The sequence below is a fragment of the Pantherophis guttatus genome, chromosome 1 (genome assembly GCF_059756535.1).
Source record: "Pantherophis guttatus breed Tessera chromosome 1, ASM5975653v1, whole genome shotgun sequence".
Classification (NCBI taxonomy): Eukaryota; Metazoa; Chordata; class Lepidosauria; order Squamata; family Colubridae; genus Pantherophis; species Pantherophis guttatus.
In genome coordinates this window covers 272584810-272598556 of record NC_142063.1, presented here as the reverse complement: position 1 = coordinate 272598556, position 13747 = coordinate 272584810, and the positions used below count along the sequence as shown (strand labels likewise).

At 35.0% G+C, this 13747-nt stretch overlaps 1 protein-coding gene across 1 annotated transcript; it reads left to right on the top strand.

Annotated features, from left to right (window-relative positions):
* Positions 1 to 2992: 2992 nt before the first annotated feature.
* MPC1 (mitochondrial pyruvate carrier 1) lies at positions 2993 to 13462 on the top strand. The gene is made up of 5 exons (XM_034428485.3): positions 2993 to 3178; positions 8826 to 8829; positions 9899 to 9995; positions 11981 to 12113; positions 12259 to 13462. The coding sequence occupies exons 1-5, from the start codon at positions 3108 to 3110 to the stop codon at positions 12272 to 12274; spliced, it is 321 nt and encodes a 106-aa protein (XP_034284376.1). The 5' UTR covers positions 2993 to 3107; the 3' UTR covers positions 12275 to 13462.
* The last annotated feature ends 285 nt before the right edge of the window (positions 13463 to 13747 follow it).

Below are 13747 nucleotides of genomic sequence, written 5' to 3'. Positions count from 1 at the left end.
TGTGCGTTTGAAAGCCCAGGCTTTCATAGGTGTAGTTATGTGAACAAAGACAAGAGTTCCTTATTTCATTGTTATCAGCTGTTATTTGAACTAATTTCTGCAGAGTTTAAGACACATCCAACCAATAAACAACTGCTATGGTACAGAGAGAGTGTGTGTCCAGTGAGTAAAGGCTAAAAGGGAAGCAGTGCCCTTGCCCACTTTAGACTGTACCTCCCCGCCCCCTGCCCCCTCCCACCCCCCGTTGTGTTAAAGCTTTCAAAGGCCTCCAAATAATGCATTTATTACTGATGTGATTATACAATATAACAACCTCCTTCACTGCAGTTCTCTTGTCGGGACAATAATATCCTTAAAAGTGTGGTTCCCAGTTGCTGAAAATTTCCACCGTACCAAGCATTTCAAACAATAATGCAATTGTTAATAATGTTAACATTTCTTTTTGTATTTTACTTCCTGTTAACCACTTTATCCAAATACAGCAAATAAAAAGGTGAAACATAAACTGAATAAATAAATGAACCCCAAACATCTGGCTAGGATGTTGATGAACACTTTCTACATGTTTCTGGGTGATATTATTCTTAAAGATGTGCATAACATGTATGTGCATAAATCTAATAATAATAGAAAGATTTGCCTATGGAAGTAAAGCCTGCATATTAATTCACACGCCTTCTTAAAAGATCAGCAGTTCTGACTTCATAGTGAACAACCATCACTTACCCTTTGATCCCAGTTATTTTGGAAAGTGTTTAGAGTTTTCAGACTGATTTCCCAAGCAAGTTACAGTTTAATTTTTTTGTTACATATTGATTTAGATCGGCTTTTTAGTGTGAGAGTCAAAGGAACTGAATCAAAATTCGGTTAAAGGGCAAACTACGTCAGATATCCTACTTGTATCATTATTGTGGGGTATGAATGAGGCCCAATAGATAAGATAACTAGTTGTTATTACACTCTCTCTTTTTTTAAAAAAACCCTATTAATAGTAGGCAGATGTCTCTTACAATTTTTGTCAAGGATAAGAGCTCTAGAGTTACCGTATATGAACCAAGTTTAAACTAACAGAGAAGGAAAGTAATCTCCAGAGCTAAGAGAGTAATAAACAGATTCATTATCCTTCTAAGCAAAGATAAGAGTTGTTATCCCATTTATTTGCTAAAAGGCTAAAAGTCATGTAGAAAAAAAACAAACTCAGCCTTGCCTGGATTAGAAGTAATCTATTCAAGATAGGTTCCTTACACTTATTTATTTATTTATTTATTTATTCATTTATTTATTCATTCATTCAATTTATATGCTGCCCTTCTCCAAAGACTCAGGGTGGCTTACAATGCGTTAAGCAATAGCCTTCATACTTTTGTATATACCTGCTTAGTAGGGCTTTTGGCCCCCCCTTTCCATTATGAAATGGAAAGCTTTTAAAAATCTTTCAATCACCATATTAAATGTATGAAACCAACAGAACACTTTTATCCATCTAGAAAGGAAAAACCACGGGCACATAATTTCTCATATAATTCAAAAAGCAAGCAGAGAAAATCATAAGAGAATCAAAACTGAGCAATTCTGTATGAATTTTCCAATGAGAAGCTACATGATTCAGTCATGACAGACACCAGTGATTTTGGATAAAATATCTACCATGTACTGATAATGGTATAAACTGCAGATAGAGAAATCAACTCTAACCTAGATTTCTCTGCAATTGCTTTACTATTTGCAGAAATGCATAAATAACCAGAAACAAGAGAAGCTGTTCATTTCCAAATTTAAATTTTTCTTCAAATATTTTTTTCATTTTAAAAAGGCTTTCCCAACTTCAATGCAAAAATCCATTTTCTTTTGAGCATCATTTCAGTCATACTGGTGAAATTCAAAGAATTAAGGGCTTCATGATGGACGTTATGGCATATAGTGAAGATCAAGTTTAGAAACGAAAGCTCTAAGAGCCACCAGATGGGAGGCAAATATTTTTCTATAGTCCCCATGCCAAATTTTCCAGTGCAGTGTAGGAAAACTATCTTCCTGTTCCAATTTTTGGCTTCTCCAAAACTTATGTTATCAAATATAAAACATTTAAAAACCACCATAATCTGGACATAGAGAGGTATTGTTTTAATAGGGGCTTTTTTTCTCGGTTTAGAACTGTAGTTTTGAACTTCTAATTTTAACTTTTAATATGTGGAAAGACCTATTTTTGGGATTATAATGGAAAGCAATGTAAAATGACCGGGGCTGGGGATTCTGTACTAGTTTTGTTTAGGAAACAAACGGAATATCAAATCGTTACTGTACGAATTATTGTATGATGCATCCACTTTTGAAATACTATCTTTAGTTTTGGTAATGTGGAAAATATAATCCTTCAAAAGATGCAGAAACGGGCAACTGAAACGATCTTAATATGAACTTGAAGTATTTTTCCTAGGAAGAAAGGCTAAAACAAACTTAAGTAGAAGGGATTCCGTGTTTGACTATCAAGTGTTCTGGATCATCCAAGAGCACTGCAGAAGGTGGACCAGGCTGCCCAAAATACAGTACGACGCTAAAAGCACCATTTGAAGAGCTGGGAGTTTAATTATTTCATACAGAAACCCGAAAGAAGAGAGCGCTCCCTCCACTACTGGCAGCCCGGAACCCAGCCACCAATAGCCAAGGAAGAAATAAACTCAGCTCCGCCTCTCGCCCATAACCATTCATCTTGCCCTTGACCGGCAAACTGAAGGCGGCAGAGGTTGCCTCATGTAAGCGATACGTCAGGCTACCGCAACCGACCAATAAGAACCCATCCGATCCCTCCCGCAGCCAACAGAAACGCGGCTTGAGAACCGGCGTCGTCCGTGCTTTACGGCAAGCCTCCTTTTCTTCCCCGCCCTTGAACGAGTCAATTGAAAGCGGGGGGGGGGAAGGGGGAGAGAGAGAAGGAAGAACCGGCGCCTAGCGACGATGGGGGTTGTTATGGAAACGCGAGCGCTATCGTAAGGCAGGGGGCGGGCCGGTCGTAAAAAGGAGGCTCGTTCCCGGCCGCGGAGAAGGTTGTCATTGTTAGCCGCGTCGGCGGTGCCCGTGAGAGCTCGGCTGCCTTATTCCTGTCGTTCGCCATGGCGGCGGCCCTGGCCCGGAAAGCCGCGGACTATGTGCGCAGCAAGGATTTCAGGGATTACCTCATGAGGTAAGGGAGAGGGCGGTTCGTCTCTTTTGCCCGTTTCCTGCTCTCCACCGCTTCCTCCTTTTGCGGTGCCCCGAAGCTGGAAGACCCTCCGGGGTACTTCAGGTGCAGCGCTTCCCCCCCCCCCCGGCTTTGCTATAGCCCCGGTATTTTCTGCCGGTCCTTCCGTCTAAGCTCCTTGTCAGAGCCGACCCTGCTGGGCCGTTTGGAAATGGGTCAAGGTCATCTCCCCCCCCCCCCGAATTGGGCTTCGGACGCTGCTCCCTGTCGAACCGAAGTGCTCCGTCTTCCTGCCTGTACTGTATTCTGAGCCTCCTAGAGTCACTGTATATGATTTAGGCGGCCATAGAAACCCTGTAAAATATTTATTTATTATTTATTTATATATTTAAATATATGTGTGTGTGTATACATATACATACATTCATATACACACACACACATACACACACACACATATATATATATACCCTGTTTCCCTGAAAATAAGACCCTGTCTTATATTTTTTTGAACCCTTATTGCCATGCACTCAAAACCCGATTAAATAAAAGTCTTATTTTGGGGGAAACAGGATATACATACATACATACATACATACATACATACACACACACATACATGCATACATACACACACACACACACACACACACACACACACACACACATATGTCTTCTTAAGTTTTCGCTGGTGTTCATATGCAAAAAATTAAAATCTCGGGTGTTTTCCCGGTCATTGTAAATAAGTTAGTTAAAATATTTAAAATTCTGGTTAAAATCCCAGCTTAAAATCTACTAAAAATCCTTACAGAGCACTCTGCAGGGTCCTTTAAAACCTTAGCTAAAATCCTGTTGGAGCAGCAAATATAGATAAGCGACAGCTCCGACCTCGCAACACAGAATCCATAGCTTCCAAACAAAACAAAAGCCTGAAGATGACAGGGTTGTGAGCCTGTCGAAACGTTGCTAGAATAGAAAAACTTTTAAGATACTGGTAGGATTTTAGCTAAGGTTTTAAAGGACCCTGCAGAGTGCTCTGTAAGGATTTTTAGTAGATTTTAAGCTGGGATTTTAACCAGAATTTTAAACATTTTAACTAACTTATTTACAATGACGCGGGAAAACACCCAAGATTTTATCTTTTTGCATATATATATATATATATATATATATATATATATATATATATATATATATATACACACACACACACACACACACACACACACACACACACACATACATACATACATACATACATACATACATACATACATATAGATGTGTGTCTTGGTCAAGGACTGGGATGAAAAGGAAGGCCAGGTTATAGCCAGAAGAAAGATGCCATGTTTGTGTCCCAGAGAAGCACAAGTGGAGAAAAGGGTTTGGCTCCCATATTTGGATATTTGCAATGACAAGTTTTGGAAAAGACCCTAATGCTGGGAAAGATTGGAGGTAAAAGAAGGATGAGATTGGTTAGATAGTGTAATTGACATAATGAACATGGATTTGGGCAAGACAGGGGAGGTCAGCAGGGGGGCTGGCAAGCTGTGGTCCATGGGGTCGCGAAGAGTCAGACACAATGTAGTGACTGAACAACTTATAGTTCCCCTTGCAGAGGATTGGGACAAGCCAAAAGGATTATAGCAAGATTGTAATTCTCAGGAAGCAAAGACGGGCTTCACCACACACAAGAGTTTTCTTCTCCTTGAAATAATTGACCTGCTCTCTTAATATGAAAAGCCAGGAGGCATAAACTAGTTTGTGACAAGATGTGTAGTGCATAGGCTGTAGTTTTTAAACTACAAGGGATGCTCTCAAGGGATTTCTAAAATAGAAAAGCAAAGCCAACAGCATAGGCGAAAATGATACCTCTCCCCAGGAATACATGAAGATTGTTTTGAAAATGAGTTTGAGGGAAGGTAGGAACTGTTTGAAGGACAAGGCTCCTGCTCTTTTAAGTCATTTGACACAAGCGTGGCAAGGTGATGGAAGATGCATCTGCTAAATGCTGTATTAAGGCTATATGATTGCTTGGATTAAATATTTTGTTAAATGCTGGGATATGCTTCTGAATAAACTTGCAATGTATTATGTTGTGATTTGTTGCTGTTGTTCATCTCTGTTATTATTTATATATTTCTTAAGAACTGGCAGTTTCTATTTTGAGAATACACAAGACATTGAAGTAAATTTGTTTTTGTTTTCCATATCAAATGATTTTTATCCACAAAAATAACATACTTTACTGAAAATATATATAACTATTTTTGATTTCAGAACTATAGGCATTGTCTTGGAGTAGATTCACTATTTGTATGAATACTTTTGCTTCTGTATAGAAAGTTAACCATCTATGTAGTACTTGGTTTGTTGAAAAGTTAAATATAAATAGTTGCTAACTTGAACAAACATAAGTTAATTCCTAACAAGAAAATGACAACTTGTCCTTGATGTTATTTCAAGAATTAAAAATAAGCTTTTTAAATAGGCAGAAAGCTAAATAATACCGAATCATTCATTTACAAACACCAAATTTTCAAGTGCCTCTCTAATAGTAGGCCATGAGAGTGAGCTATAATCTCTGTCAATAATGATTGTCCCACTTCTTGATTGTGAAGGGGGATTAAGGTTTCTGGAAAGCCATTATAATTTGTCACATTGCTGTTAAAAGGTATTAACAAGCAATATCAGTTTCAGGGATCTAGTAAGCATGTGAAATTCCTTTCGAAGTTTTTCCTAGATGATGGTGTTATGGAAGGAAGGAATTAAGAGACATCCCTTCGGGCAGACAGAGTCAGTTTATTATTGCAATAAGGATCAGATAGGTATTGATACCTCAAGATCTGAACAAAGTATAAATTTGAGACCTCAGTCTTTATACATTTTCAAACAAAGGATTCTGTTAACTCAGCAGTTTTATCATTGCAGACATTTGTTACACCAAATGACATTTTTCTAATTACTAAGTTTGTTACATTATCTTTGCAAAACAGTTATAATTCTTCTTGTAAATCACCGAAGCATAGATTCAAATTATCTCTTGTTGATACTTCATGTGGTCATCCTTGGTCTTTTAACCTTCAAACAGTATATCACCAAATGCCTCTGTCTCTGACAACTGAGGGGCCCGTCTTCAAAGGAATTTGTCTGCCTTTATATTACTTCAACTGGATATATTTACTTTTCTCAAACAAGCACATTTTCTTTCCTACAATACTATGAACAAAGAGGGCCCTTCAGTGATCATCTAGCTGGACCCCCTACATTAATGGCTATACTAACTGAAGGAGCTGAAGTGCCAATATGTTAAGCCTTGCAACAGAGCTGTCTATCTAAGATTAAGGTTTAATATGCTAGTGCAATAAAGTAACTGATAATTACACCTGCAATAAGTATACAAATAAACATTTAGTTCAGTGGCGCTTTCTCAAAAGTAAATAGGGATAGCATTGCCTAAGAATGTTCCTGATGAATCTGTCCAAAATGCTCATTACTTAGGAGATTGAGCAAATCTGAAGTGAAGAAACCTTGCAATACTTGCCTGACCACTATATTATTATTTTGAAAAAGAAAGATATTTAACACAGCACGATATGTTCTTAACTAAAAAAAACCTTAGTATTAAAAACTGCACACTGGTTAAGATTGTTACTTTATTGCGAGAGAAATATATGTAATTGAAATGGCAATTCAATTTACTGCTAAAAACTTCTAAAATTAAAACGTTTGTTCTATTAGTTATGATATAATTATGTTTCAAGCGTGCTCAAGTAAGATTTTTAGGGAAAATATTGATATCAGTGTGGTTAATTATGCATAAGTGCCATTTGAAAATTGTACTATTATTAAAATACTGCCAATATAATGTAACATAATTTTTATTTCAGCTTTTGTTCTACATGTGAGAGTTTTACATTTTTATATATCTTATATATTTTTAAAAAATATTTACAAATTTACATTATTACATATGAAGATTAAAATCTGCACAACACTTTATTCTAGTACATTGGTAATAGTTTAAGGCTGGAATTCAACAGTATTTTGTATAGATAGGAAAGTATTCCAGCTTTGGCAAGGGAGCCCTGTCAAATTCCCATGGCTTTTGTATCTAGCTGCAATGATCAGAACTTATTCAGAGCCTTTGCAAAGAATCCATTGGCCTTTAGAAGCAATTTGGGACATACATTAGGATTGTAGGGCATATAGAAAAGTGAAACCTATATAAACTATAACAGGAAACTTTTAGCAGTTAATACTAGACATCTATTATATAAACATAACATAGGAATCTTTGATTATTTACTTTTTTTTTTTACATTCCTTATACAAGTTGCTTCTGTCTGAGCATGTCTGATGCGGTGGTGGTTTTGCCAGTATAACTCTTTCGGCATTGATATCATATGATCCCTGTCATCAGTTTGCAGGTCACATTTTTCCCAGTTTTTCTTTTAATTTGTTTCAGGGCATGACTAATGAACTTTTGTTCAAGGTGCTGGCTAATGATTTTCACACATTTATGGGATCCACTATATTTATATCAATACAGTATGGATGCAATACCCCCATCCCACCAGGCCCCAAAATTCATAATATTGCAAAGCAGAGATGGTAGTCATGCTTAATTGGTAAATCAGATATGTGTGAGTATAACTGAGCCATTTTTAAACAAAAAAGGCAGAAATAGTATGCTTCTAAATTATATCAACGCTATGGAATGTTGGTAAATTAAAAGTATTTAATCAATATTTCTATGGTTATTATTTATTTTAGCATAATTATTTTACTAATCTAGAGATACAGAGAACATAATTTGTATTATTACGTGACTGGTAAATGTAGAAATTCCGGTAAAAATAATTCCTTGAAATCTCAAATTATGTGTGAGTATATTTATAATGGGAAAGCTATATAGGTATGGTATAGCAATTAGCATTAAATTTAGAATAAACTTTATATCTTAGCTATACATATTGTACCTAAATTGATTAAGCTTGGAAGTGTCAAGTGTTGATTTTCCTCTTACCCAGTTCCACTTTATTGTACTATTAACCATGCTACTTTGGAACATTTCATAATCCTCTAGTTCTGTAATTTTGGAATAGTTGTGATGACAGTAAAGCTGAGTCCAGAGTGCAGAGGAGGTAACATCTAAAATTTCTATGCTTCTTTTTCCTTCAGAATCAACCCAACCCACTAAATCAGTTTAGTTAAAATTTTGTACTACAACTCTGATAAATAGGTCCTACAGTACAGGACCTGGATATACAATAGTGCTTTCTCTCATATCTGTCAATTAAGATTAGGGAAAGTATTCTTAAAGAAGTATATTTATCAGAGGTACACAGATCTGGATGGTACAAATCTCCTATATTTATATAGGCATTTGACTAAAACTGGTGGTGTCAGTCTGATCTACTGTTGTCCTTTGTTTTAGAGTTTTAACATGGTATAATTTTGTCATTGTTAACAGTTTTAAATGAATTGTATTCTACTTTTAACTGCATTTAGTAATAAAGCGGGCTAGATACATACAAATAAAAACAGATATTTATATATGGAATTCTATTTCATGGAGGCTATTGCCTTTTTTTCTCTTTCACATCTCCTCTTAAATGATGAACCATTATGACTGCTCATCAAACAGTACGGTAAGGTATTATTTCTGCTTCCTTTTAGCCACTTATAATTGTGCCAGTCATAGTATTCTTTAAGATCAAGTCCAGCTGTTCCCAAGGAGCTGTTCCTTTCATTTATAGCACAACAAAATTATTTCCAATTAATAGCTATCCTGGGAAATGCCCCAAAATAAAACTTGAAATTGTGACAGAAGGCTTCCCAAGTCTTTTTTTGTGAAAAAAACATTCTATATGGTTACTCCTTTCATAGTACCTCATTTACAAGTGATAATGAATAGAATTAATTCATTAGTCTAATTGATGACAAAGTAGTTTGCTATGTATGTTGATTATAAACCTGTAGAAATGTGTTCAGTAAAATTCCTTCAAGTTAATCTGTACCACATGTTTGTACCTGCTTTCCTGGATCAAGAGAAGTTAGCATGTTTATGGAAACACAAATGCTAAATTGACCCACTCTGCTTTTTGTCAGGGGGCTAAATGTAGTTCTAATCAAAAAGGGCATTCAGAGTTATACTTGCTGCCAATCAGTCATATCATGGGAGTACACATGTATTTATACCATTTATTTACATACTACCTGTATCCTAAGATTCCTAAGGATCTACCCCATCAGTTGAACATTTTGCATACCTAGTCCTCCAAAAAAAAAAAAAAAGCTAGAGAAAAAGAGTTATAGGAAAGCAAATGTCTCCATTACAAAATTGAATTATCAACACTTGGCAACACAGAATTTCTTCTAGGCACTGAGGCTATGGTAGCCAAACTATGCTTACTCTTGGCTGCTTAGCCAGTGGAGAAGAAGCTAGTAGTGCCATGAAGGCTTTCCAGTTCTCTTCTGGTGTAATGGCTTATGGAATGTTTGGTACTTGTGTGTTTCTTTGGAATTGCAAATAGCAGTGATATTATATATGTTTTAGATTAAGGAACAAAATGTGTCCTTAGCCATTGCTTCCAAATGGGACTGCATTAATCAGAAACAACAATCATCTAGTCCTGATTTTTTAAAAAATCTGATTTAAAATATTTTTGAACTGGCAAAAGGGAAAGTTCCTTTTCTTATTGTGTGCCTTTATTATAGCACTTCTGGGGACCTGTTGCCAACTGGGGACTTCCCATTGCTGCCATCAGTGATATGAAGAAATCACCAGAAATCATCAGTGGCCGAATGACATTTGGCAAGTGGTGAAATTAACTTCAGTTTTAAACAGAATTTTTATAAATTGCTAACAAGCTACCTAGATGTGCAGAAGTTGCAATGTTTATTGATTAGTATTACAATCTTATCAAAGAAAATAAAGGTAAAATACAAGATCTGTTTCCAGGATAAAATAGATAAAAAAGAAAATATAATACTAATGAATTCTTAGTTAAATTGCATTGTCTATTGATTTAGCATTTCTGCTAACAATGCATACATTAGAGACCAGGAAGAAATACAACAGTGTGCAATTTAAATCCCAGTGGGCTGTTCTTTCAAGTAAGGATTTCAAATAACTAAGCCCAAAATGGATATTCAGTTGACAATTAAACAAAACATAAGCAAAATCTTTATTGGCTGGGGCACTGCACATACATATATCCTCTCATGATATGGCCAATGATAGCAGTGCCCATATTTGGCCACCGAATCCAACAGCTCAAAATTTGCTCTAGAATAGGTTTCTTAAGCATGGCTTTAAACTCATTGACAAGTATGTTTTTGGTTTTGAAAGTATTTTTGTTCTTAGCCAACCAATTCAAAGATCTATTTTTGCCAAAAGCTTTATGTCTGTTTGGGTACTGATACCATATCTAGGACTCCCTGTTTAAAATTTTTTACTTTGCCTGGAAGGCAACGGAGAATAAATATTAGATAGAAAAGCCATGCTGTAAAATAACTTTGGTAAATCAGCTTACCCAGGAGATGGGCTGACCCATACTATTTGTTCAGCTAAGCATATTTTGGGTAGCCTATCGAAATCCAGTGAGTGGATCCTTTGCCAGTAGATAAAAACTCTTAATAGTTGAGTGGCTGTGTATGGAATGGATACCTATTTCTGCTCTGAGCGCTAGCATTTTCTTATCTATTGCCAATATGCTTCTTATAAAACGGATTGGAAATTGAAGTGAAGTGGTTTTTGTAAGACCCACAGTTCAGTGCTATAAGGTCAGCACTGAGATTATTTTTGCCCTAATTAGTTTCATTATGGGGGCCAAGGTCCCTGGTTAACTGTAATTAAGCAATTTATATAATGTTTTGATACAAGTTTTGATCCATATCTAGCTGCCAATTATATTTCACACTTTTTTTGCTAAATACTTTAGCAAAAAGGAATACTTTAGATTCCGTTTTATTGATGTTTAGAGAATTAAGATCGCAGGTATTTAGCTTTTACAACAGTCTTTTCAGACTTACTTGGGAATACACAGTGACAACCACGTCAGCATATAAAAGGATATTAATACGTATCTCATGGATTTTTAGCATATAAGTGTCTGAAGCATATACGAATCCTGGAATATAATTGACATAGAGGTTAAAAAGCATTTGAGTTAGAATACAACCCTATCCAATATCTTACAGATAGGTATACTGTGAGTTACAGAATTATTTGCACCTGTACACACTTTCAAATGAGTGAGTGAGTAGAGGGCCTTAACCAGGAGTAAGAGTCTAGGTTCCATGTTTAAGATGATCAATTTCTTTCACAGCATGTTTCTGTTTAAGGAATCAAGCACCACACTGAGATCTATGAAAGCAGAGAACAGTTTATTGTCTTTAATTACTTGATATCATGTAAAACAACACAGTTGTCTATGGTGGAACACTCTAGTCTAAATCCAGTTTATTTGTCCACTAAGAGATAAAATTTTCCATTATCTAGTTCTTTACCTCCTAAAATGTGGAGCTTCCATTTTTACATCAAGGAGGCCCATTGTGAGCCTTTCATGTTTCTTTTAGATGCCAGGGTGGGTTCATTTATAAAATAGTCCTCACTCTTCAGGGATAATATCTGTTATAGTTTTAGCTTTTATTAATAATGTTGTTTTAAGATAGTAAAATATATGTAAAATGAAATTCTTTGGGTATGCAATAACACAGTACTTGCAGAACTAAAAGTGAATGTTGCTCTAAATCTAAGAACATGAAGTCATTTAATCTTTAACTTTGCTTTTACAGCACTTACTTGCTATTCTTTGACTTTTATGAGGTTTGCATATAAGGTACAACCCAGGAACTGGTTGTTGTTTGCTTGTCATTTCACTAATGAAATTGCACAACTTATTCAAGGAGGAAGGTTGATCAAACATAAGTGAGTATACTGTGATTATTTCTTTTACATTAAGGGTATAACTAAAACTTTCAAATATTTTTTATATTTCTTACATGCTCTGGACTCTAACGTCTATGTCAATGAATTAATCCTTTTCTTCTTCCATTTTTATTCCTCCTGACAGTATGAAAAAAAAATAATTGAATATTTGATTCACGGAGAAAAATTGAAAAGGTGCTGCTCTTCACAGAATATAAGCAAGGAAGGACTTTGTCATCATCTTTTTTTTTTTTTTTTCATTACCACCATCATGGAAATATTTATACTAGCATTCAGTATCATTTGTTAACTTTTTTAGCTTCCCTTATACAAAGTACTGCACAGCTGTTCAAAAATTAGATCACTTTCCTGCCTTAAAAGAATTTTTTAATATTTACAAAATTATTCAACTCAAATATGTACCAACTTTTCTGAAATAAAAAACCTGCTAATTTAAGAAAAACAAGAAAAGGCATAATTGATTAATATGTGATTTTGAAACTGAATGTTGATTATTTTGCAGTCAGATGTACAAATATATTGAAATTGTGATTCTGCCTCTTTAAGTACATTGGAGCAAAGTAAACTATTCAAGAGCATCATTCTTTAAAAATTACAAAGTCAAGATCGGTTATCAATTCTCCATATAAGCAATTGAAAATGAATTCCTCAGTTAACTCTTGTGAGGTTAATAGTTTAAATATGTTATGTTTGCTAATGTGTATATTTGACATTTGTAGCTAAAATTATTTTTACCAAGAAATAAAAAAGGCAGTGAAGTGCCAATTAATTTATGAGTGGATTCGAACAAACTATATCCTGATTCATACTTATTGTATATTTTACATTAGAATACAAGATTAAGCTCTGTGTCCCCAACTACATGATTTGGCAAAATATACCATCGTATCTTTGTATGTAAGTATTCTGCAAATGATACATTCAGTGCCCAGTTGTTTTATAGGCACACGTACCTGTGAGCAAAGTAGGTACAGTGCTACATCCCATTATGGTGTAAGTAACATCTCTTTTAAGAGCCCAGTTGAACTCTCTTATTTGTAACAAATAAAATAAATAGTATGATTCTATTTTTGCATTCATTGGCAGATGCCATATTATTAACACCAAAACAAAAAACAAAACCCTGCATATAGGAATGAATATTTTTGAAAGATTATTCGTTTAATTTGACCTTTTTGTTGTGATTTTTATCAACAATTGTAATGAACTATATATAGATTGTCTTTAATAATGTTATTTTACTTCAACAACTTTGGGGCAGTAAACCTTCCCTATGGGGAGAAATTACAACATGAATGTTCTAATGGCAATAAACCACTTTGAAACAATTTATAATTTTAATGGTGTCAATTTAGAAAACGGTACTTCTTAAGGTAGAACTTCTTAAAAATGAGATCCATTTTCCTTCCTCAATACAATATTTCAATTATCATACCAACATAACAGAAAATAGACACGTTTTTTCTTTTGTACTATTATTTACTTATGTTGATGTGGGTTCTGTTGGTTAATAGAAAAGAATATGGGTATAAAAATAATAAGCTATTACTATTCCCTAAACTTTATCAGACTTTTCAGGATAATTAAATGTTTTTAATGATGGAAGACTGCAT

Excerpts from the sequence above, each read along its gene's own strand:
- MPC1 (XM_034428485.3), top strand. The coding sequence starts at position 3,108 with ATGGCGGCGGCCCTGGCCCGGAAAGCCGCGGACTATGTGCGCAGCAAG. Across the intron at positions 9,996-11,980 it reads CAGTGGCCGAATGACATTTG|CACTTACTTGCTATTCTTTG; the intron begins GCAAGTGGTGAA and ends TTGCTTTTACAG.